Here is a 26,319-nt window from a genome sequence, read left to right on the forward strand (position 1 = left end):
AAACTTGGTAAAAGTTTTACTGAAATGCATCAAATGCTTCAAAAAGCATACGGTGATGAATGTTTATCCCGTACTCAAGTTTATGAGTGGCTTAAGTGATTTCAAAGTGGTCGTGAGACGCTTGAGGAACGACGAAAAGCCGAGATGTCCAAACACTGGACTTAGCAAAGTTAACATCCAAAAAGTGCGTGATTTCATCAAAAAAAACTCGAAATCATCCTTGAGATTGATCGAAGATGAATTGGGGATTCCAAAATCAACTGTGCACAACATTTTGACTGAGAGTTTCGGCCTTCGTAAATTGAATTCGCGATTTGTTCCCCTCAAGTAGACCGACAACCAAAAAATGTATCGAATTGAACAATGCAAAGACCTCATTAAAACCACTCGTAAGTATTCAAACGTCCTTGAAATGATCATTACTGATGAAAATGTGGTATTTTGAGTATGAGACCGAAACAAAGCTCCAGAGTGCTGAGTGGAGACCACCAGAAGAGGGGCATCCGAAAAAAAGTGACTTGGAGAAGTCAAAAGTAAAGACAATAGGCATGGGAAAATGGGTGTCAGTTCAATGTCAGTAAATGTAAAGTCATTCACTTCGGCATGATTAGATATCCAATGTCATATTATATTGGTGGGATGAGGCTAGGGATCTTGGAGTGTTAATAGATAGGAAGTTGAAGTATAGGGACCATGTGGCAAAGATTGCAAATACAACTCAAAAGATAATTTGAATGCTGAAACGAACGTTCACATGTAAAGATAGGGATGTTATTTTGCCTCTTTACAACGCAAAATAACATCTTTATAAGACCTCACTTGGACTATTGTGCGCAGGTCTGGTCTCCTGGTTTCCATTGCGATTCTGATATATTGGAGAGAGTACAAAGGACAGTGTTAAAAATGATATCAGGATTGTGGAATACAGATTATGAAGACAGATTGAGAATTTGTAGACTACAGACACTACCAAACGGAGAAAATGGGGTGATATGTTTGAGACTTACAAACTTCTAAAAGGGTCATACAGGATTTCAGTTGATGGAATTTTTCAATTTATGAAGGGTGGGGAAAGGACAAGAGGGCATCCGTGGAAGCTGAGAATGAAGACCGCCAGGAAAGGTGTGAGGGCTAGACTTTTCTCTCAGAGGGTGGTGCGTGATTGGAATGGATTGCCATTGGATGTTGCGAGTGCAAGCAGTGTGAATGAATTCAAGAATAAGTATGATAGCTGGTGTGTGTAATATATGGCCTCCCTTGATGAGTCTCTGACTTCCTGGAGGTCTCTCTTAATAATAATCTACAAAGAATTCATTCCACCTGGCCAAATGGTCAATGGTGAGTTTTATCTCGAAGTTTTGAAGCGATTGATAGCGAGAATTCATCGCATATGGCATGAAATTGTGATGAAGGCAGCTGGTCACTTTTGCATGATAATGCACTATCTCATCGTTCGAACATTATGAGACAGTTTTTGAGCAAAAACTAAGTTTGTGTGTTGAATCACTCGCTGTATTCACCTGATTTAGCACCCTGTGACTCCCCCCCCCCCCAACTTCATTTGCCGATGAAAGGAAAGTGATATGACACCATTGAAAACTTTCAAGCGGCAGTAATCACGACCCCTGAACGGTATCCCGAAAACCGATATAAAAAAACTCATTTAATGAATTAATTGACCATGCCAAATGCTGTATCGAAACTGAGCAGAGTATATTGATTGAAATAAATGATTTGAATAATTATAATTGGCCTGTGTTTTATTTTCTATCAAAAGTTCAGTTTCTTTTTGGGCAGAGGGTGTATTTAAACATCCTCCCAGAAGACTATATACATGGAAAAGCCCTGGGGACATCTATAGAAACCAAATTGACTATATAATAATAAGCAAAAGATTCTGAAATGCAATAACACAAACAAAAACATATCCTGGAGCAGACATAGGATCGGATCACAACCCAGTGATTGCAAAAATGAAAATAAAACTTAAGATACCGAGCCAATCATTCATAAGAGAAACTTATAATTCATACTCACTTAACAACCAAGAAGTTAAAGACTGCTTTATAAAAGAATTCACAAAATCCCTTAACAAGTCTGACACGACAACTCACACAGAAAATAGAACACCAGTTGATGAAATAACATGAACTGGCAAACATTCAAGAATAGCATCAATGAAGCAGCCAAAAGTACACTCCCACAATTAAAAAGTAAAGGGAATAAAGTTTGGATAAATGGAAAAATATTAAAGTTGATGGAACAAAGAAAAAAGTTAGAGAATAAACCTGAATATAAAAGCATGAATAAAGAAATAAAAAAAGAATGCAGGAAAGCCAAACAGGAATGGATTAAGAATAAATGTACAGACATAAAAACCTTGATAGAAAACATAGAAGCAGAGAAATGACAAGCAAGACAAATACAGTAAATCATGCAAGTGTCATTAGAGACTCAAGAGACCATGTTCTAATGGATAAAAAAGAAATCATGGAAAGATTTGAATACACAAGGAAATTATATGAGCAACAAAGAAATAATATTCCTGAACAGACTGATTTAGAAGGACCACCCATTTTACTTTGTGAAGTTGAAAACGCTGTCAGAAAACTAAAACCACATAAAGCTGTAACAATAGATAATATCTTGGCAGAATGGTTGAGGGCTCTTGATGAAGTAGGACTGAAATTTCTAACAAATTTATGCAATAAGATATATGAGACTGGATTTCTACCCAAAGATATTAATCACTCAATTTTCATTCCAATTCCCAAGAAAACAAAAGCTACAAGATGTGAAGAGTTCAGGACAATTGGCCTCATCAGTCAAGTATCAAAAGTCCTCCTATATGTTATTCTTGAAAGAAATTAAAGGAAAATAAACATAGAAATAAATGATACACAAAGTGGCTCCAAGGAAAATGTAGCTACAAGAGAAGGTATTTTCAACGTCAGAACCATCATAGAAAGATATCTAGAAAAACAAAAAGATGTATACCTCTGCTTCATAGATTACAAAAAATGTTCAACATAAGCAATTAATTGAAATTCTTTCAAAAATAGGCATGGACAGAAGAGACATTAGGCTAATAACTAATCTTTACTGGGAACAGACTGCATCTTTGAGAATAAATAGAGAGACCTCAGAAGAATTCCCAGTTCAGAAAGGTGCAAGAAAAGGCTGTGTCTTGTCTCCGATTCTCTTTAACCTGTACACAGAAGAAATATTTAATAAAATTAGTAACCTCAAAGGAATCACTGTAGGGGGCAGAAATATTAATAACCTTAGATATCCAGATGATACCGTTCTTCTAGCTGAAAACAGATAGAAGAATGGTATATGACCTCAAAATATGACCTCAAGACTCTTATAGAGGAAACCCTTAAGTACAGCGAACAGTATGGCCTTGGTTTCAACTTTAAAAAGGCAAAAATCATGATAATTTCAAGAGGAAATGCCAAAAAAATCCATCAATATAAAAGGAAATAAATTAGAGCAGGTGCAAACATAAACATACCTCGGACACTTGATCACCGAGAAAGGCAGGAGAGAAGATGAAATTAGATAAAGGATTGAAATTGCAAGGTCAGCTTTCAACAATATGAAAAATCTACTGACATCTGGAGAATTAAATCTGAAAACAAGACTAAGAATCTCCAAATGTTACATATGGCCCACATTATTATACGGAGTAGAGACATAGACACTCTCCATTCTGAGTGTGAAAAAACTGGAGGCCTTTGAAATGTGGATGCTGTGAAGAATTATGAGGATATCATGGAAAGATATGAGGAATGCATATCTCATATGAGGAATGCAGCAGAGAGGCACAGAATAGGACATGGTGGAGACACATGATAGTCAATCTCTTGGAGGGAGAACACACCTGACAGGACTCTTTTAGATGAGGATGAAGTGTTAGCTTTTAATTCTTAGTACTTTTTATCTACATGGCTGTACAGGGTGGCCATAATTACACTTTCCCTATTCAGAGCCTTATGTAGCTACATCTGACAACTGGAATTTTAAATAAATTATAATATTGAAATGAAACTCGCATAATATATTCTTTTATTAATGTAGAATTTTCGCTTAAGTATCAGAGGCATTCAGTTCAAGAATGCTTAATGGTAATCGAACATTAACAGGCAATTCCAAAAGGTGCCACCTAAGTAACTAATATAAGATAACTAAAAAAGGTCATTAAATTTCCTAGCTTATTAAAAAAAATTATGCAATTAGATAAAATAAAGTTAGAAAAGATTAGCTGATTTAAAAAGTACTATCTCTCCCACAAAGGGATAGACGTAGCCCATCAGATCTATTTAACTTAGGAGAGTGAAGTAAAGTTTCACGTGTTTCTTTATAAAACTTCCTTTTGTGAAGGAACCAACTTTTGTGAAGGACTCTTGTTTTTTTCCACTGAACTCTGTCTAGTGCTGACAACATGCTTTGCAAGTCCAGACTGTTCAGGCTCAAGGTATCGAATATAAGATTTGTGTTCTTCTAGCCAAATGAAAGCAGGTCTTTCTGTTTGTCTAAAATTCACAATTGTCTCTAATTCACAAGAGCAAAGAATCTGGTAGACTCCTGGATAATTGAGATGTGGAAGTTTGTCCTTAGGAGAAGCGAGAAAGGTGGAGATTTTTCTGATGGGTGAAAGGCAACAAAAATATTCAGTGGTTTTAAAACTTTTTCTATGCGTTCACTGTCTTGCACATAAGGAATAGGAATACAAGTTATTTCTTCTGTATTTGAAGAAGTAGAGATACCAAAACTGTTCAAAACTCTTTTGATGAAAGAATCCTTATAACTATTAGGTTATAAGGCATCTACCTCTACACCTTATAACCTAACTTCTATCCCCTTTGTGGGAGATAGTACTTTTTTAATTAATCTTTTCTAACTTTATTTTATCTAATTGTATGATTTTTTTTTTAATAAGCTAGGAAATTGAATGACTTTTTTTTAGTTATCTTATGTTAGCTACTTAGGTGGCACCTTTTGGAATTATCTATTAATGTTCAATTACCATTAAGCATTCTTGTACTGAAGATGCCTTTGATACTTAAGTGAAAGTTCTACGTTAATTAAAGAATATATTATGTGAGCTTCATTCCAGTATTATAATTTATTTAAATATGCCTGCTCACAGTATTTCTGTATTGAAACAAACAATTGGAATGTCTCCAAATTTGGTAATGAAATTAATCAAGAAGGGAAGATGGATTCCATGAAAAAAATTTAATTCAAAAAGTCATCAATAGAGGGAATATAGTAGTGTGTTAGCCCAGGAAGCTAAAAATTTTCATAAAATGAAGTTGAACACATGTTTTACTGGCATCACAAGAGCTGTAAAGTGAAGGGGAAAACTTCAAATGCATTCCTATTGATATTCATGTTCAACACGTGCCTCACTTTACCTTAATGAGTGTAATGCATCATCCACTCTTTGTGAGTTTAGAACTCACCAGAACTTGTGTATAGATCTTCTGTCAGCTAATGCAGTTAGATCAATGATTCAGCAGTTTGAAGAAACAAGATTTTTAGAAGTTTGATCTGGCAGAGGATGGAAACTATTGTTGCCACCACAGGTAATTGAAGAAGTTGCTAACGTGACACATGAAAATGTTGCTAGTAATAGCAGCAGTGCCTGTGGAGTAGTGCAACAATCGGATATGTCTTATTCCACAGTACAGATAGACTTGCACAAAATTATTACATTTTATCTATACAAGATCAGCCATGTACAGCAGCTGCGACATGATGATTATGAATGATTATGATTAGCAAATTAAAATTGCTCTGACATTTATGGTCAGATTGGAAGTTGATAATGCTTGGCCTTGGAAAATTCTGTGGGGGAGATAAGGCACGTTTTTATCTGAATGGGATTGTAAACACCAAAAATTGTCTGGGCTTCCAAACCATCCCATGTACTCTAGGAACTCCCATTATATTCACTGAAAATTAACATTTGATGTGGCTTCACAGCAGATAATAGGACCGTTCTTTTTTGAGGACATCACTTTGACAGGATCAGTAACTTATTCCATTACCACACAGAAATATTGTGATATGCTGAACAGTTTCATCGTTCCGCAACTTCAATGATGATGTTTGGACGAGACATTTTTATGGAAGATCGGACACCTCCCCACATTGCATGACCAGTACAGCAGCTTCTAAAGCATCACTTCACAGAAGAGAGAGAAAGCAAGAGCAATGTTGCTTCCTTCCAGTTGCATGGCCACCTCACTCCCCTGATCTTATACCATACAATTTTGGCAGTGTCTCAAACTTGGCAACCTTAAATGATGACATATCACAGACTGTGATGAACATTCCTTCAGATGTTACATTCTGCTGTGTACAAGCAATTTCTGGTCCATGAGAACGATGTCCATATTGAACCAGGTCATCTTTTGCATGGTTTGCTGTTATAAACCTGTTGCACAATTTGAGCACATTGAGTTCACGAATTTTGCAAAAGGTTTGTAACAACACTTACACTTCGGTAACTGTAATACCATAATTACTGTGCTAATTACTGTGTTATCATAAGTGTAACACATAAAGGTAATCTTTCATTTCAGTTAGTGTTTGTTATTCATTCGACCATTTTAATGCTTTTTTTTTTTTTTTTGCATTGTACAGTGCCATATTCTTCCTATCAGTGACTTTTCAAACTGAAATTTTTTTTCACGGAATCCTTCTTCTCATGTTTTGATTATTCTTCCTACCAAGTTTGCTGGCATGTAGGTTGTTAGATCATGCAACATGAGGTGCTGAATAGGAGAAGTTCAATAGCAAGGTGAAGTTGCAAATAAAAAAAAATTATTTTAATTAAATTTAGCCTATATTCATTTTTAGTCATCATAATATTGATATCTGTAGGTATATAGCATTGTAGAGTTAATGTACAGCAAGAATGATTTCCCAAAAGTGACCATGCATTCTCATTCTGGGAAATTGCTAAACATGAAATTTCAGTAAAGAAAGGGTTTCTGATGGGGGGGATGCTGGATATTGTATTCAAGTGTCAGACTACATACCCAGCAATATAAAGCAGAAGCTGAAAAAAAGAGAGAAAAATAAAAAAACGTTCAGGAGGGAATATAAAGAAAAAGGGAGATCAGCATACTCATAAGCAGTGCAGAGTTCAAACAAGAAGAATGACTAGTATGGTAAGAAAAGCTAAATGAGATTATGATAGAAAGTTAGCTAAGCAGACGAGTAAATATAAAAGACTTTTTCTATGAACAAGTAAGAGGAAGATTATAAAGGGATAACTTTAATCATTACTCAAGGGTTCACTTTAGTGAGTACAGAAGTGGCGAACCCGAGGTACCTCATGCTGGACCATGCCTTACTTCATGTAACATATATCTGTATATTATCTATAGACCAGTCCCTACTCTTCTTTCTTTCTTTCCTGTTGCTCCTCTTGCTTCCCCCCCCCCCCCCCAATGCTATTAGAATAGTCAAAGGCTAGGGGTTAATCCTTCCTATTTTACTATTTTTTTTTTTTTATCATCCCATGCAGTGGGAGTCTGCTTTCCCTCCCAGAAGGTAGGTTCGGAGGCCTAAAGGTGGCACCCCCACCACCAAACTCACCCATTGAAAGGTTGGTAGCCTATCCATGAGAAATTACATTATTCGCAAAGCTCCGAAGAAGAAAAATAGGATGGATTTAATTGGAAATGACTCAGCTAATGGACAAGGACCTCTCTTTGAAAAATTAAAAATAGCTACTTGGAATGTCCATGGAATCGCACACAAAGTTGACGAGTTAAACAGAGAACTAAAATATAGAAACACTGATATAGTAGCAATAACTGAGACAACAGAGAAAAATAAGGGATCTCAAATTCTGGAAGATTATGTTGTTATTATTATTATCAAGGCCTTCATGGAGTCAAAAGACTCATCGTGGAAGATCATTTTTAGGAAACACAAAGTTTATCACTCCTTGAACCCATTGACCGTTCCTGCTCCAACCAATGCATTCCAAGGTTCAACCACCCTCTTGCACACAGCCTCCTTTCATAACTTCCATGGATGGCCCCTTGTCATCGCTCCTTCCTGCCGTTCCACCAAGTGAAAATACTCTCCAATGTCTACCCTGTAACTGCCTCTCAACAGTTTAAAAGTCTCGATCATATCACCTCTCCTTCTTCTATCCATCAACCTCTGCAGTCCACATTCCCTCAGTCGATCCTCATAACTCATATTCTACAGTCCTGAAACCATCTTTCTTATCTGCCTCTGTACCCTTTCCACAATCAATTTATCCCATTCAAATCCTGGGGACCAAATCTGAGAACAATAGTCTAAGTGTGGTCTGATCAGAGTCTTATACAACGGAATGATAACTCTTTTATCTTTGCAGGTCAGCGTCCTTCTCAGTATTGCAGCAGTCTTCTGAGTTACCCTCACCACCTTTGCAATATGCTCCCTGAATTTCAGTTTTCTATCAATCATCGCCCCCAGATCTCTTATCTCCCCTTCCTCCTCCAGTATAGCTTCTCTGATCGAGTATGCATCCTCCCATCGATGGATCCCAAATCTCAAGTCTTTACATTTTGCTGCATTAAACCAACATCCCAATTCATTTGCCCATGTGTCTAGTTTATTTAAAATCCTCTTGCAGGGCTGCCACATCTGCACTATTACTGATACCCCTTCCCAGCTTCACATCATCCGCAAACAACTGAATATCCCCTTGCAGTCCACTGGCAATGTCATTGATATAAAGATTGAACAATACAGGTCCCAGTACTGAGCCCTGTGGAACCCCACTTGTAACCTTCTGCTTCCTTGATATTGCCCTCTGATACCTATCAGTCAGCCAACCTGAATCCATTTGACTAACCTGACATTTAAATCCATGCTGCAACTTAAATATTAGCATATCATGTGGCACCCTGTCAAATGCTTTTGCAAAATCCAAAAAAATGGCAGTATATGCCTTTCCCTCATCAACTGCTCTTGTCACTTTATTATAAAAGGCAATCATATTACTAAAGCAAGAGTGCCCCTTATATATATATATATATATATATATATATATATATATATATATATATATATATATATATATATATATATATACACACTGCTGTAGTTAAAATATCCCATAACAATCATTCTTCTTGCACTTGCCAAGGTCAACTGCCTAAAGATCTCCTGGTCCCCACACTCTTTGCTCCCTGGTTTCTGGCAACACCCTCACTAAATATCCTGTCTTGGCCACTTCCACTTTACACCATATGCTTTCAAAACCATTTGTATCACTGCCTTCCAAAGCCTCCAATCCTCGAGGACATAAGTAGTATCTTCTCCAGAGTTCCAGAAGACAAATGGGCTTCATCTAGCGTTGCAGTTTGGATTAATAAAAAATATAAAAACAAAATCTCAGACTATACTTGGGTATCAGACAGAATAATCAAAGTCAGAATGAAAATTATGAATCAAACATTCAATATTTTCAGATTTTATGCACCAGTAGATGGAAAAGTGGAAAAGACAGAAGAATGTTATGGAAAAACTCCAGGAATATATAGATAAAGCAAATAAAAATGAAGCAACAATCTTGATGGGAGATTTCAATGCTAGAGTGGGAAGTAACTTAATAACAGGATGCATTGGATCAGAGAGAGAATCAGTAATCAATAACAACAGAATTTTATTAAGTGACTTCTGCATATTTAACAATCTAAAAATCAGCAATACTTTTTTCAGGCATAAAAATATACATAAGTACACATGGGAAGCAAGAGGAACTCAATCAGTAATAGATTACATTATTATTAGCAACAAACTAAATAATAATATCAAGGAAACAAGGGTTTTAGAGGGAGCAAAATTGATAGTGATCACATGTTAGTTGAAAGCAAATTTGAATTCATAAAGAGACCCACATACTCCAAAAGGGGAAGAAAAAAAAATAAAGAAAGAACCAGCAGCTAGTAAAAGTTTAAAATTCACCTCCTAGAACAGGGGAGTGTTAGAATATTATATAAAAGCAGAATAAGAGATAAAATAAAACCAACCACATACAATATTGAAACTGACTGAAGAAATATAAAGGAAACCATACTAAAAGCAGCAGAAGACAGCTTAGGATACAAATCATGGAAAAACAAAAATTAGCTCAGAACTTGGAATAATGAGTTAAAGGAATTAATTGAAAAGAAAAAACAGGCTTTTAAAATCTATTTGCAGAGCAAAACCACTGCTGACTATATACAATATAAGAAACTATGGGCTGAAGTCAGAAAGCTTTCCAGAAGTAAGCAGAGGAGATTGGAGTAAATATGTTAAATCATTAGAGCATGATATCACTGGACCACAAAGAACAGTTTTCATGCAACCACAAACAACAGAAAATGACCAATCAAGAAATAATCTAATTTCCAAAGAAGATTGGATAGAACACTACAAAATATTGTGGAATGAAAAACAAGAAATAGAAAACAATCACTAAACTTACAAAACTGAAGATATCAATAAACCGGAAAGTAAAGAAATAGCAATGGAAGAATTAGAAAAAGAATGAAAAAAAATCAAGAAATAGAAAAACTTTGGGCCTAGATGGAATATGCATTGAGCTTTTTAAATATGCAGATGATAGCTTAAAAGTAAACCTACTTAAACTCTTCAGTAATATCTGGTAATTTCAAAAGATCTCAAAAGAATGGCAAACTGGAGTAGTAATAAATATTCACAAAAAAAATAATAAAAAATAAAAAAAGTCCCATGGACAATGTGGAAGTTACAGAGGCATTAATTTTTTAATAACAGCATCTAAACTATATGCAAATATCTTAAAGAATAGACTAATTATATACACAGAAAATTATTTAGAAGAAGAATAGTGTTGTTTTAGAAGAGGGAGAGGATGCACAAATGCCTCTTTCACAATTCAACAGGTCATAGAAAAAAGAAAAGAATTTAACCTGCCCACTTTCCATCTATTTATTGACTACAAAAAAGTGTATGATAACTTGAACAGAAATCTACTCTGGAAAATATTACAAGACGATAAAATACCTCCTCAACTAATTAAAACAATAAAAAGTCTATACTGAGAAACAAAAATTTGCATCAAATTTGCAGATGGAACATTATCAGAACCTATAACCATAAATGAAGGAGTGAGACAAGGTTGTGGCTTTATCCCCAATTCTATTCAACATTTATATAAACAGAATCCTAAAAGAATGGAAAACAACTGTCAAAGGTGGAATTAAACTATCAAGTAATATACAGCAAAATACAATACTTTACGCAGATGATCAAGTACTGATTTCAAATTCAGAAGATAAATTCCACTTTGCAACTAACCACCTAAGTGAAAAAGCAAAAAGATTTAAAATGAAAATCTCTGAAACAAAAGCTGTGGCAATGTGTAGAAACACCCTTCAAAAAGTCGAAATTATGCTTAACAATAAAATAATAGAACAAGTTATGGAATTTAAATACTTAGGAAATATAACCTCCCAATTTAATACTGATTTACAATTGGAAGAAAGGCTACAAATTTACAATAGAATGAATGGCATAATTAAAAGAAATTTTGGAAAACAAATGACTAAAGAAACTCAATTAAGATTACATAATATGACCTCTAAAACATCTCTCAAATTTGGAAGTGAAATTTGGATTCTTAAAAAAAAAAAAACAGACAAAGATTGGAAGCAGCACAGATGAAGTTTTTAAGACCTCTCCTGGGACTCACTAGATTAGATAAAAAGAAAAACACAGAAATAAGCGAATGATTACATAGAAAAAGCATCATACAAGAAATAGAAGAATACCAGCAAAATTGGCTACACCACATAGAAAGAATGAATAAAAATAGAATTCCTAAACTAGCACTAGAATATAAACCTACAGGAAAAAGAGACTGCATATGTCCAAGATTAAGATGGAAAGTTCAACCTCATCTGCAGAGTAGGAACAGGACACAAAAAGCCTATGCCTAAATTTTTCAGACAACAACGATTAACTTAAATCAGTGCTGATGGTAGGAAGGCAAGAGAAGCAGAAGAAATAGTTGAGTTACTGAGTAATCACTTCTCAAGGGTGTCATCAATGCGGACATCAATCTGTCAGAATTGAGGCAGACATAGTGGAGGTGTTCAGCATATTGAAAAATACTAATGCTAATACAGCAGTGAGGCTGGATGGCATGTCAGCCTGTATGCTATAAGAACGTGCAAGAGAATTGGCAGTGCCTCTGACAAAGTTGTTTAAGCCTCAACTCTGGAAGGTTCCATTGGAGTGGAAGAGAGTAAGATAGTTCCATTATATAAGATGGCTCCAAGAGTAGCAAATTACAAACCAGTCAGAGTATCTCAGTATTGATTAAGGTTTTTGAAAAGTTGATTAAATGTGTAATTCAGGAATGTGATACTCTATGGTGGACAGCATGACTTTGTAAAAGTATAAACTGCTTTAGTGGTTTACTCACATTTTGTAACAGTAACAACATAATTAGATAAAGAAAATGAGTACACCATGCTATTGGTGAACCTTGAAAAGGCATTTGACAAAATACTGTGTGGAAAACTGCAAATGAATAGGAAGTAGCATGGATGAATGTGTGTGTGTGGGGGGGGGGGGATTTGGCTGGCAAACAGGCACCAGAGTAGTTTATGGTGGAGTGGAATCTAGGAGAATGAGGGCACTAGTGGAGTGCTTCAAGGCTCTGTACCAGAGCCACTATTAAATTTGTATATTAATAACACAGGGAATACTTTAGTTGTTTGCTGATGGTGCAAAACTGGGGAGGGAAATAGTTAATAAAAACGATGTAGATATTCTACAGGATGGTTTAAATAAATTGGCATTGTGCGTGAAGGAGAATAATTGTCAATTTAATGTTGCAGAATGTAAGGTTATGTATGCACTTCAGAAGGAAAGATTACATGCTATTTATGTAATAATATTAGGGATGAAAATACTACATACTACGAGGGTGATCTGAAATGTTCTCGGCCTAACAATGAAAAAACAAATTTATAATTTCAAAATTATTTTCATTTTTCAGCATAATCTTCCTTAAGACTAATACATTTATTCCAGCGATTCTCCAGCGCCATTATCCCATCCCTGTAGTGGTTCTCAGTAAGATCTGCAAAATACTCATCTACAGCTGTAATCACCTTTTGATTCAAAGAAAAATGCTGACCAGTGAGGAAGAGTTTTAGTTTTGGGAAGAGATGTCAGAGGGAGTCAAATCTGGAGAATAAGGTGGATGTTCCAACAATTCATAGTGCAGATCCCTTAATTTCCCCATTGCCAAAACACCTTTGTGGGCAGGTGCATTGTCCTGATGAAAGATGATTTTTTTTCTTCTGCAAACCAGGTCTTTTCTCACGTATTTTTTCATCTAGTCTGGTTAAAAGATCGGAATAATATTCCCCAGTTATTGTTTTACCCTTTTCAAGATAATTAATAAACAAAATGCCTTTAGCATCCCAAAACACTGATGCCATGACCTTTCCAGCTGATGGAACCGACTTTGTCTTCTTTGCCACTGAACAACTGGCTTCTGTTCAGTGTTTTGATTGCTGTTTGGATTCTGGTGTATAATGGTGAATAAAATCTCATTCATAGTAATAAATCGATGCACAAAATCAGTTTTATTCGTGTTAAAATGCTCCAAGCACTGTTCAGAGATTTTCATGCGAGTGCGTTTTTGATCTGCTGTGGGCAAGCATGGCACCCATCTTGCGCGAAGCTTTTTTCATTTGCAATTCTTCATGCAAAATATATGCTACACTTTCATTTGAAATGCCTATAGTCTCAGCAATTTCATGTATTTTGACTTACTGGTCATCCAATACCATATCGTGCACTTGATCAATGATTTCTGGTGGTGTTACACTTTTTGGACATCCTTCACATGGATCATCTTCAAGGCTGGTACCATTATTTTTAAACTCGGCAGTCCATTTCCTTAATTGTCGAAAATGAAGGAGAAGAGTGTCCATAAACTTTTATGAACTTTTTCAAATCAATTTCTTTTGGCATTAAACCTTTTACAAAGAATTTTATAACCACGCAATACTCAATTTTATCCATTTCAAGGGATGCAGACAACACTTTTGCTTCATACAACTGTATAAAAGCTGTATAAAACAAACTACTTGAAAGAATGACTTGCAATTCACATGATTGTTTATGCCAGATGTGCCAACTTAGAAAAAAAAAAAATTGCTGATAGTGTTGCCATCTATGGTCGAGGCCAAGAACTTTTCAGACCACCCTCGTATATAATGCATCACATTGAGGTACTGGGTTTCAGGAAATTGACAAGGCTAGGATTTTGGGGTCATACTGGACAAAAATAAAAGTTGAAGTTCAAAGTGTATATAAGTTGACAAAATAGCCTAAAGGATTACTTGGATGTTGAAAAATACACTAATAAGTAAAGATAAAGACGTCATTATCCCTCTTTATAAGGCAGTGATTCAGTTTCATCTTGATTACTGTACACAGATTTGGTTACCTAAGTTTCTTGGGGATTGGAAGGAGGTGGTGGAGAGGATCTGAGGAGCCAGAGATGAGTGACCAAGCTGATGAGAGTTCTTTGGAATGCTCCCTGTGAGAATAGATTTGAAGGTGTGGATTGCAAAATTTAGTTTTAAAAGAGGGAACACAATAGCAAATTATCTTCTTCTTCTTGCCAGGTGTCATCTCCTTCTATCAGGTTGCCTTCCGTGAACTTCCACCATGCTTTATTTATGCTTCTCTCTCTCTCTCTCTCTCTCTCTCATTCTTCATAAGAATGTAAGAGAGAAGTCTGTTCTTTGTCCAGTCTATTCTTTGTCTTCTACTTCTTCTTTTTTCCTTGTATCATTCCTTCTAAAAGTATTATTATTATTATTTTTTTGTAGGGATTCATGCCTTAGCATGTGACCAATGTAGGTGGTTTTCCTTTTCTTAATGGTTTTCAATAGAGTCCTTCTCCAATCATCTCTAATATCTTAAATTTGTCTTAAATTAGTTTTTTGTAGTCCATGTGCCTCCAAGGATTCTTCTGAGGATCCACATCTCAAATTTTTTAGCCTATTTTCACAATATTTTGATATTGTCCAGGTTTCTGCTCCATATAGCATTGTTGACCATATGTAGCATTTGGACCACCTAATTCTTGTTTTTGTGTGAATTTCCCTTGAGATCAGAATGTTTTTCATGACGATGAAGGTTGATCTAGCAATTTCTATCCTTAATATTTTACTATCATACTTTCCATTCTCTGTAATTAGTTGACACAGATATTTATGACTCTCTACTTGATCTAAATATTTCCTCTGATCTTAAAATTTATATTGGATATTTTACCTTTTTTTCTTGTTACCAGCATGGTTTTGGTTTTTTTGAAGTTGAAATTAAGTCCATATTTTTCACTTAGTTTCAGTGTCTCTTCTAAATAGGTTTTGAAGATTTTTTTTGTTTTCAGCCAGCAGTACCATATTGCCTGCATATCTCAAGTTGTTTATATTCCTACCTCCTATGTTGACTCCTTTAAATTCTGCTAATTCTTGAAAGATATTTATTATCAGATTGTTTTCTTCACAGAACTGTATTAATCTTCTCTTGGATTTCTATGTCCCAGGCCTTAGTTTCCCATGCAGGGAAAGATCTTTAGAAAAATAGAAAATTATAAATTACTAAAAAGATTCCATAAGATCGACACAAAAGACATTTTTCAATATATAACAAATAGAACTAGGGGATTACCTCTGTAGGTTGTGCAAGAATGTGGTTAGTAAGGATGCACAGACTAGATTTTTTGTTTGTTTGTTTGTTTGGAGAGTGGTTGTAATGACAGAGAATGAGTGTAAGGAGGGATATGATAGATATTGTATCTCAATATCTATCATACTCAATACCAGTGAGTCTTCTGACTTTTAGGAGATACCTGTTTAATAATGCTAATAATAATAATAAGTAAATAAGTTATGGTTAATCATTATCATCACTGCACCTCATTTTGCCAAGAAATTTATCTAAGAAGCATGCTCTAGGTCCTGCAAACTCAGGCATAGAACTCCTTGGAATCATTCATGGTTTGTACATTCATCATCCTCTCAGGCTGTTCAATGCGTACCTATTGCTCTCTAAGCAACAGCAATAAAAAGTGGTTTTCATTCATTATGCAGAGACCATTTTGCTATATGTATTTTATATGGAAGTTAGACAAATGTCTTCTGCATTGTAGCTGCTTGGAGTTGTATAGTTGAGAGAAATAGTCTTTAGTGGAAGAGGATACTGATTTTTTTTTGAGACTGAGATGGGTGGATGCATTTATGAGAGTAAAGGCTAGAAGTATAAGTCATTCCAAGAAGAGAGAGTGAGTTGATTTGGGCTTAAGATTTGAATCAAAGGAAATAAAGTGAAATGATATCTTTCTTAGGAGAAATAAGATTGTGTTTTGATAGCATTGAAATTGATTAGGTTGTCTCTCATCCAGCTGGACAATGGCAAGAAGATCAGTGTTTAAAACATTGGTTATGAAAGACCTTGCGGGTGAATGATGTGAGCACTGTAAAGTTTGTTAACTGATGGAAAGGAATGGAATATATTATCATCAGCAGAACTGTCAACAAAATGACAAAATATTTGAGTTTATTGAAAGAAAGTAACGTATAGGGGTAAAAGCCCACAGCTACACTGACATTGATAGTAAAATCTGATGAGAGGAAATCATCAACATAACAAGGCTGCAGGAGTGGATGGTATCCTCCCTGAGTTTCTAAAACATCTCGACTAGCGAGGTCAAACATGGCTCACCACCCTTTTCTCAAAAATTATAACAACTGGAAAACTATCAAAACTGTGGCAGGAAGTCAAAATAATTGCTGTGCCCAAACCAGGAAAGATCCAAATAATGTCAAAAATCTACAACCTTGCTTTGTTCCACCTTTAAGCTCTTTGAAAGAATTTTCCTTAAACAATTTCACCACTCATCGAAAGAGCACCCCCTGATTGAATAAGTTGGGAAGAAGTTGCTGTGATGAGGTCCTGGCACTGACAACATAGATTGAAGCAGGCTTGCAGAAGAAACTTAAATCTGGAATCACTTTCATTGATAGTAAAATCTGCTTATTTCATTGATAGTAAAACCTGACATTAGCTTATGACACAGTCTGGATCAGGGGCCTCCTCTTAAAGATAGGCAATATTATAAGGTGCAAAAAAACTTTCCAGCTTTTTGAATTCATTCTCTCCAGCAGAAAGATCTGGATTCATATTGGTGGAATAAAGAACAGGCTCAGATTCCTCCACAACAGTCTCCCACAGGGCTCTGTGTTAGCCCCTTTACTCTTTAACATCTACATGTCTGACTTACCACATACCAGCTCAAGCAAATATATGTACACTGATGACCTAGCGATCCTACACTACCTCCTTTGCTGGAAATCTGGAAACAACCTTGAACACAGACCTAAACATCCTGGAAGAGTACTTCAAGCAGTGGTACCTGAAGCCAAATCCAACAAAAACTGTGTCCACAGCATTCCACCTGAACAATGCAGAGGCAAATCTACATATCAACCTCTCTCTCTTTCTGTGGCAAAATAGTAGAACATGAGCCTCACCCAAATACCTTTCAGTGAGCCTGGACAGAAGCCTAACATATAAAAGTCACATCACCAACCTGTCCAACAAAATCAAAGTGAAAAATAATATCGTTTCAAGGATTGCTGGAACAACTAGGAGTTGTGGTGCAGAAGTCCTAAGGTCATCTGCACTAGCCCTCGCTTTCTCTGCAGCAGAATACTGTGCCCCCCCCCCCCCCAATCTGGGAAAGAACTGTGCACACTAACATTATAGACACCCAGCTAAACTCTACCATGTGCACAATTAGTGGAAAACTAAGAAGCCCCTATCCCTTGGCTGCCTGTCCTATCTAACATTGCTCCACCAAATATATGGAGAACACAAGCCTCAATTAAAGTATTTAATAAAATAATGAGCAACCTGCTCCTGCCCCTGTGTACGAGGCTCTCATAAATCCACCTAGTCTTCGACTAAAATCAAGAAACCCTTTCTGGTCCATGGATGGAACTCTCTTCAGCTGTCTTACCATCAACACCTGACGTGGAGAGAACACTTGTCCAACAATCTTCCAACAAATGGCTTCCTGGTTGAAGATCCCTGTGCTCCATAGCCTGGTTTTGCTCTTCCTAGGAAGATTTGGTCATCTATCAACAGGACCACACCAGGGCAGATGTGGTTACGTACTACATAAATGGAGACTGTCAGACCACCTTTATTGTGAGTGTTCCCCTGTGGCCTAGATGATCGTTCATATTGTGAATGACTGCCCAAGGTGCTAATTTCATGGTGGTGGCCTCCAGGACATCCGTGAGGTGACAGATGAGACTGTGATTCACTTTTGGACTGGACATTGACCTGTAGCTGCTTTGTATTCCTTTTGCCATAGCAATAAATAAATGAATAAACCAACATGACATGCAGTGAATGACTGGAGAGAAAACTGGTGAGCATCACAAAGGATGGAAAGCACTGTAACAAGTTATCTTAAGGTTGTGACTTGTTAAGAAGGCTCTCTTGATCCTTTGCCCTGAAAATGTCAAGTGCAGCCACTTATACTTCTCCAAATCTTTCATGACTAGTGTCTGATGATGAATAATGTTGGCTAAGAGAACTGTGGTGAAATAAGATTGGTGGTACCCATATTGGTACAAATTAATTTCTAATCATCTACAGTAATAAAGAAGTTCACTTTTGATGACTTTTCTGCTGTTTTCAAGAATCTGTTCAAACTAGTAGATTGCCTCATGTCTCAAGGAATGGGACATTAGTTTGATAGGTTATCTGATTTTTTTTTTTTTTTCTTTTTTGATGGACTTGGATATACGTGCTTTTGTGTAGAGTAAATGCCAACCTGACATCATAATATGCTTATACAATGGTGGTCTGAAAAGTTCTCGGCCTCGACCATAGATGGCAACATTATTGGCAAGATTTTTTTTTTTCTAAGTTGGTACATCTGTCATATGCATCCATGTGAAATTGCAAGTCATTCTATCAAGTAGTTTTTTTTTTACAGCTGTCTGAAGCAAAAGTGTTGTCTGTATCCCTTGAAATGGGTAAAATTGAGTATCGTGCGGTTATAAAATTCTTCTTTGTAAAAGAAGGTTTAATGCCAAAAGAAATTCATTCAAAGTTCATAAAAGTTCATGAGCACTCTTCTCCTTCATTTTCGACAATTAAGGAAATGGGCTGCTGAGTTTAAAAATGATGGTACCAGCCTTGAAGATGATCCATGTGAAGGACGTCCAAAAAGTGTAACACCACCAGAAATCATTGATCAAGTGCATGATATGGTATTGGATGACCGGTAAGTCAAAGTGCATGAAATTGCTGAGACTATAGGCATTTCAAATGAACGTGTAGCATATATTTTGCATGAAGAATTGCAAATTAAACAGCTTTGTGCAAGATGGGTGCCATGCTTGCTCACAGCAGATCAAAAACGCACTCGCATGAAAATCTCTGAACAGTGCTTGGAGCATTTTAACATGAATAAAACTGATTTTGTGCATCGATTTATTACTATGAATGAGATTTTATTCACCATTATACACCAGAATCCAAACAGCAATCAACGCACTGGACAAAAGCCAGTTGTTCAGTGGCAAAGAAGACAAAGTCGGTTCCATCAGCTGGAAAGGTCATGGCATCAGTGTTTTGGGATGCTAAAGGCATTTTGTTTATTAATTATCTTGAAAAGGGTAAAACAATAACTGGGGAATATTATTCCGATCTTTTAACCAGACTAGACGAAAAAATACGTGAGAAAAGACCCGGTTTGCAGAAGAAAAAAATCATCTTTCATCAGGACAATGCACCTGCCCACAAAGGTGTTTTGGCAATGGGGAAATTAAGGGATCTGCACTATGAATTGTTGGAACTTCCACCTTATTCTCCAGATTTGACTCCCTCTGACTTCTATCTCTTCCCAAAACTAAAACTCTTCCTTGCTGGTTAGCATTTTTCTTTGAATCAAGAGGTGATTGCAGCTGTAGATGGGTATTTTGCAGATCTTACTGAGAACCACTACAAGGATGGGATAATGGCTCTGGAATAAATGTATTACTCTTAACAGAGATTATGTTGAAAAATAAAAATAATTCTGAAATTATAAATTTGTTTTTTCATTGTTATGCCAAGAACTTTTGAGACCATCCTTGTATTAATTATGGATTGCAATTCTCAATTTAATTCCTCCCAACCTGCTTAGCTGATGGGTTATTGTACACACTCTTAATCCAGTAGGTTGTGGGTTTGAATCCCACCATGGGCACAGATGTTTGTGATCATCTTTAAGTGGGAGATGAATATCATTTGCTTGGTGTGAGACCATCGCCCCACTTACTGGAGATGTGGAATGGCTTAAAAAAAGTTCCAGATTTGGTGCGTAGAGTAGGGTTCTGAACTATCTAAATAATAGATTAAAAAATACAATATATATATATATATACATAGATAGATAGATAGATGTGTGTGTGTGTTTATATAATTGATAAAAAAAATCATTAACCTGTCCTTGAACCCATTAATAGACAAAGAGCTCACAACTGAAACTTGTAACCCATTCTATTCATTCACCACTCTCCAGTCAAAAAATCCATTCTCTCCTCTAACTGGACTACGATTGTTTTAATGGCAAAACTGCATTTTCCTTGATTCTGTCTTTCATTAAACTGTCTAAATTTCTGTTAGAAGCACAGTATACTATCAGTTAATGAAACAATCAAGAATGAAATAGACAGTATTGGCAATTTAGCACACACACTATATATATATATATTAAATGTTGAAGTTCTAAGTAATTTTTAGATGAAATTATTAATATGGTAATCTATCCATCAAATCATTTCTCTTAAAGGCAGGGTTTATGAATAAAGATAAGTTGTTTTGACTGTTCTAATATAAACAACTGATCAGTTATGAACTTACTGTGTTTGCATAGAGTTAGTTATAAATTGTCTAAATATGTGTTGTTGTATAATACCAATTTTCAAAGGACGAATTGTACAACATTATAGTGTTGTATAATCATAATCCTTTGAAAATTGATTTTTAATTCAATCACTCTGTAACATTTTGAATTTATTTTTCAGAGCGTGTTGAATGGAATGCATGTGATATTTATTCCTTATGCCCTGATGAAAATCAATCCTGCTTCATGGTTAATAATGATAACCAAATTTAAAGGTGAGTTACAAATTAGAATAATGTTGCTTTTAGAGTATTTTTCCTAATTTATTTAAAAACCTAAAACCTGAAATTTCTGTAGTTAGATTTTTCCCTCTTGGTCAGAAAGTTATACTTGACAAGAAATTATATTCTTGTTTTAAAACCTTACCCAAGAGTAAGCAAGTTTGCCTATGAGATATCTGATTAGTCTATATGTATTTGGAGAATGTTAACCACATCAATTGCTATAGTGTCCCATAATGCAGTACACTTCCTTTTGGACATATATATATATATTGCTATGCATTATGGAAAGGGGCACTGCCGAGACCAGTTTTGACCATTATTGAGGCATCATCAGTGGAAGTCAGACTTTGGAAGGTACCAAGGTTGAATTAATGTAAAAGGCATATATTTTCCAGGTTCATGTAGATAAATTGGTGTATCACCATATTAATAAATGGATGGGCTGGCAATTTGTGATTTAGCTGACCAAATTGTATTCTTATTGGCTTAAACATATATACAAAATGATGGTACAACATGACAAAATTTCATGCTGGCTGGGGCGTTGCCTGGTTAAATAAGGCCCCCATTGTTTTCGCCAAGGAACCAGGGTGAACAGCGAAAAGTCAGTTATTGGAACGAATCTGAAAGCACACCGTAACTCAATATCACCAGAGTTAAAGATCAGTACTATCAATATAAGAAGCCTGAATGGCAAAGAAATGGAGCTAGATGAGGAATTAGATAAGTACCAGATCGACATAATACGGGTGACTGAAACAAAAAAGTTTTGTTTCAATCACCCTGAATAAATACAATAAATACAAAATGTTATATTCAGGCAATGACAATCAAGTAAAAAAAGGAGTACCCAGGGAATTCAATACAAAATACGAGGCTAATCTTCTTGAATGGCAGGAAGTCTCAAGTAGAATGATGTGGGGTAATATCAAAATGGGGAATGAGACAATGAGACTTATTTGTGCCTATGGTCCCACAGAATGTTCTACTAAGGTATAAGTGGAGGAATTTTTTGATGCTTTAGAAAAAGCAACTGACACAATGAAAAAGGAAAAGTTGGTCCTTGTTGGGGATCTCAATAGCAGAGTAGGAAATGATTGTCAGACATACAAAAATATTTTGGGAAAATTTGGAGAAAAGAGCAAAACTAATAATAATGGCAAATACCTGTTGGATTTCTGCTCAGGACATGGACTGGTTATTACTAACACCATGTTCAACATAAAAATGTGCATAAATTCACATGGAGAGAAGAAGCAAGGAATAAGAAAAGTCTCATTGACTATGTTATTGTTAGTGATGTTTTCTCCTTGATTTCAGGACACCAGAGTGTACAGAGGATTTGAAATTGGAAGTGATCACTATTTAGTCTTGAGCAGGATGAAATTGAATTTCATATTGAAAAGAATAACATGTAAGAAAGTTTTAAAGTGAATAAAAGTTGAGCAGCTCTCAGATGTGAACTGTAGACTAAAATACACAAAGCTTATTGAAGAAAAAATGAAAGAGTTTGAGAACAGGAACCAAACCTTGGAGATTCAGTGGCAAGCATTGAAGAAAACTGTCATTGATTCAGCCAGAGAGGCATGTGGTGAGGTTGAAAGTTTATTTTTCACTTGGTTAGAGTATAATAAATTTAGTTTAATCCTTTATCCAAGTGTGAGCAAACAAAGTTTGCACCTGAAAGTATCTACAGGACTGGGGTAAGGTGGTACAACACCAGGGCACTCCTTGCAAAGGTGGAGCAAGCTACCAACACTCCTATCCCAGTATCTCCCATAATGCAAAACACATCTCCTTGTGGATATGTCTAATGTTATGCATTAAGGGAAGGGCCACTACCCAGACTAGTTTCGACCTTTATTGAGGTCTCTTCAGTGGGAGCCAGGGCTAAGTGGAGACACCAGGCAGAAGCATTAGCAGGTCATCTCTACCTATAGGAGTTGCCAAATGGTGTGCCACCCTTTTTTTAATAAATTACTGTGGATTTGGAGAAAGATGTTGAAAGTTTATTTTTCACTTGGTTAGAGTATAATAAATTTAGTTTAATCCTTTATCCAAGTGTGAGCAAACAAAGTTTGCGCCTGAAAGTATCTACAGGACTGGGGTAAGATGATACGACACCAGGGCGACTCCTTGCAAAGGTGGAGCAAGCTACCAACACTCCTATCTCAGTATCTCCCATAATGCAAAACACATCTCCTTGCGGATATGTCTAATGTTATACATTAAGGGAAGGGCCACTTCGATAAAGGATTAAACTAAATTTATTATGTGGTGAGGTTGTCTGCAGGGATAGAAAAATCAGAACTCCATGATGGACACAGGAAGTTAAAGAGGCAGTGAAGGAAAAGAAGAAGGCATATCAAAGGTTCCTGGCAAATAAGTCAGCTTGTGCTCTTAGAGAATACAGAAACAAATGTAAGAAAGCTAAACACTGTGTAAAACTAGCTAAACAAAAGTCATGCGAGGACTTTGGCAAGAACATAGAAAATAAATATGAAGAAGGTGGTAAGATATTCTGGAGGTTGTTGAAGAAGCTTAGGAATGGAGAAAAGAGTGCTGTAAAAGGAGTTACAAATGATAAAAGTGACATGAAAACGGGAGAAAAAGATATCCTTGAAGTATGGAGTATTTACTTCGAAAAATTGCTAAATGAAACAAGCAGTGATAGCACAGTGGTAAAAAACACTCAACAGCCATACAGTCAGCAATATATATCCATACTTATTATTATTATTGTTCCGCGCAACTCCAAGGAGTTGACAGACTCATCGGGGGAGGCCCTAACATCATGTCAAGAACAACTATTCGACATTCACACAGTATCTATCATACCTTGCCTTGAACTCATTCACGGTCGTAGCACCCACAACAGACTCAGGAAGCTTATTCCACTCATTCACTACTCTCCAAGTAAAAAACCTAGCTCTAATACCCTTGTCAACCACGCTCTTGCCCAGCTTCCATTCATAGCCCCTAGTCCTCCCACCACCAGTCATATTTTCAAAAAAAAATTTTTGGGATCAATCTTATAGAAACCCTTCAGTAATTTGAATGTCTCAATCATATCACCACTCCTTCACCTATCGACCAATTTCTGCAACCCACAAATCTTCAACCTATTCTCATACGGTTCATTCCACAGACCTATCATCTTGGTCACTCATCTCTGGATCCTCTCCACTTCCTCCCCATCACAAAGAAACCCTGGTGCCCATAACTGGGCACAGTAGTCCAGATGGGGCCTTATCATGGCTCGATACAGAGGAACAACAACTGGTTTGTCTCTGCATGTTAAAGTGTTTTTCAGAAGCCAAGTGATTTGGTGAGCTGTTTTAGTCACTTTTGCAATGTGCCCCCTAAACTTCAATTCCCTATCCACCAACACTCCCAAATCCCTGGCCTCATCAATCTCCTGGAGTACGGTTCCACCAATGCGATATACTGCTGCTATTCTTTTCACCCCAAAGTGCATAACCTTACACTTTGGCACATTAAATTGACATCCATTTTTCCTAGCCCAGTCCTCTAAACTATCCAAATCATCCTGTAAAATTTTGACATCCTGTGCACTCATAATTGCTCTACCCAACTTTGCATCATCAGCAAACAAGTGAACACTTCCTCTCAAATCCTTTCCTATATTATTGATGAACAAATTGAAAAGCAGTGATCCAAGAACAGAGCCCTGTGGCACTCCACTAGTCACAAGCCGTCTTTTAGACTCCACTCCTGAATAAACCACTCTATGGTATCTCTCCTTCAACCACCCTCCTATCCATCTCACCAATCCTATATCTATCCCCATCTGCTCCAGTTTACTGATTAGGGTTCTATGTGGTATCCTATCAAAAGCCTTGGCAAGGTCCAGTAGTATTACTGTAAACCCATTACCCCCTATCCAGTTCAGCCATCACTGTGTTATAAAACATGAGCAAGTTACAGAGGCATGATCTATCATTCACAAAACCATGTCCCCCATACATTATCCCATTTTCATCTATCCAATCCTGTATTTTTCTCTTGACTATTTTCTTCAAGACCTTGACAACGATTCCTGATATGCTGATCAGTCGGTAATTTACAACAGTAGTCTTGGAACCTCCTTTATGCAGTGTAACTAATTTCCCCTATTTCCACCCCTTCGGGACTAACCCAGACCCAAGACTCAAATTAAACAAAATGGTCAAGGGCACTGACAATTCTTTAGCAGCATCTCGTACAACACGAGCTGGTATACCATCCAATCCCACAGATGTATTGACATTGAGGTTATGCAATAGACTACTCACCTCCACTTCATTCACCACAATTCCCATATAATTTACTGGTACATTCGTTTCTGCAATGTCACCACCTGGATGATATATTCTTGCAAAGTGCTCACTCAGTAACTCAACTATATCAACTGATTCAGTTATCTCCCTACCATCGGCATTCTTTAAAATCATTCTGCCATGTATATTTTTCCTTTTACTTGCTACATATCTAAAAAACTGTTTAGGTTTCTCTTTAGCCTGCATGGCCAATGTTCTTTCATAATCCTTTTTTGCTTTTCTTACCACACTCGTTACCCTTCTGGACTGCGCTTTATACCGTTCATGTGCCTGCCGGTCACCTATCTCCTTAAATTCCCTCCATAGTTGTTTCTTTTTTTGCAGCTCAAGCTTAATGGTGTTATTCATCCCTTTAACCCCTAGTTGATTTATTATTCGGACTTTAGGTATACAGTCAGCCATTGCTTCCTGCAAACACTTCTTAACTACCTCCCATGCATTATTGACTTCTAGTCCTTGCAGTTGCACATGCCATGGCACTGAACCAATCAAACTCCTAAGCTTGTCATACTTTCCAGCCTGATAATTCCACATGTACCCTGTCTTAATTGAAAATTCTACACCTTTAGCCACCTCCCAAGTCAAGACCCTATGATCACTCTCACCGATTGGTGGCAATGTGGTCATATTTGTTACAGCCAAATCCTCAGATGTAATTACTAGGTCAAGCACTCTCTGACCCCTAGTATTTTCCATTACATGC

General features: G+C 36.4%; 1 protein-coding gene across 1 annotated transcript in view; it reads left to right on the forward strand.

The window, feature by feature from the left end:
- Nucleotides 1-26,319, forward strand: part of LOC150108732 (disco-interacting protein 2-like) — a 936,780-nt gene that overhangs the window by 431,098 nt on the left and 479,363 nt on the right. The window contains exon 20 of the mRNA XM_090416186.1: nucleotides 21,174-21,267. Coding sequence (XP_090272312.1) covers nucleotides 21,174-21,267 — 94 coding nt within the window. The remainder of the gene's footprint in view (nucleotides 1-21,173; nucleotides 21,268-26,319) is intronic.

Source organism: Typopeltis vanoorti, chromosome 3 (assembly GCF_054136105.1).
Source record: "Typopeltis vanoorti isolate ZY-2024b chromosome 3, IOZ_Tvanoo_1.0, whole genome shotgun sequence".
NCBI lineage: Eukaryota > Metazoa > Arthropoda > Arachnida > Uropygi > Thelyphonidae > Typopeltis > Typopeltis vanoorti.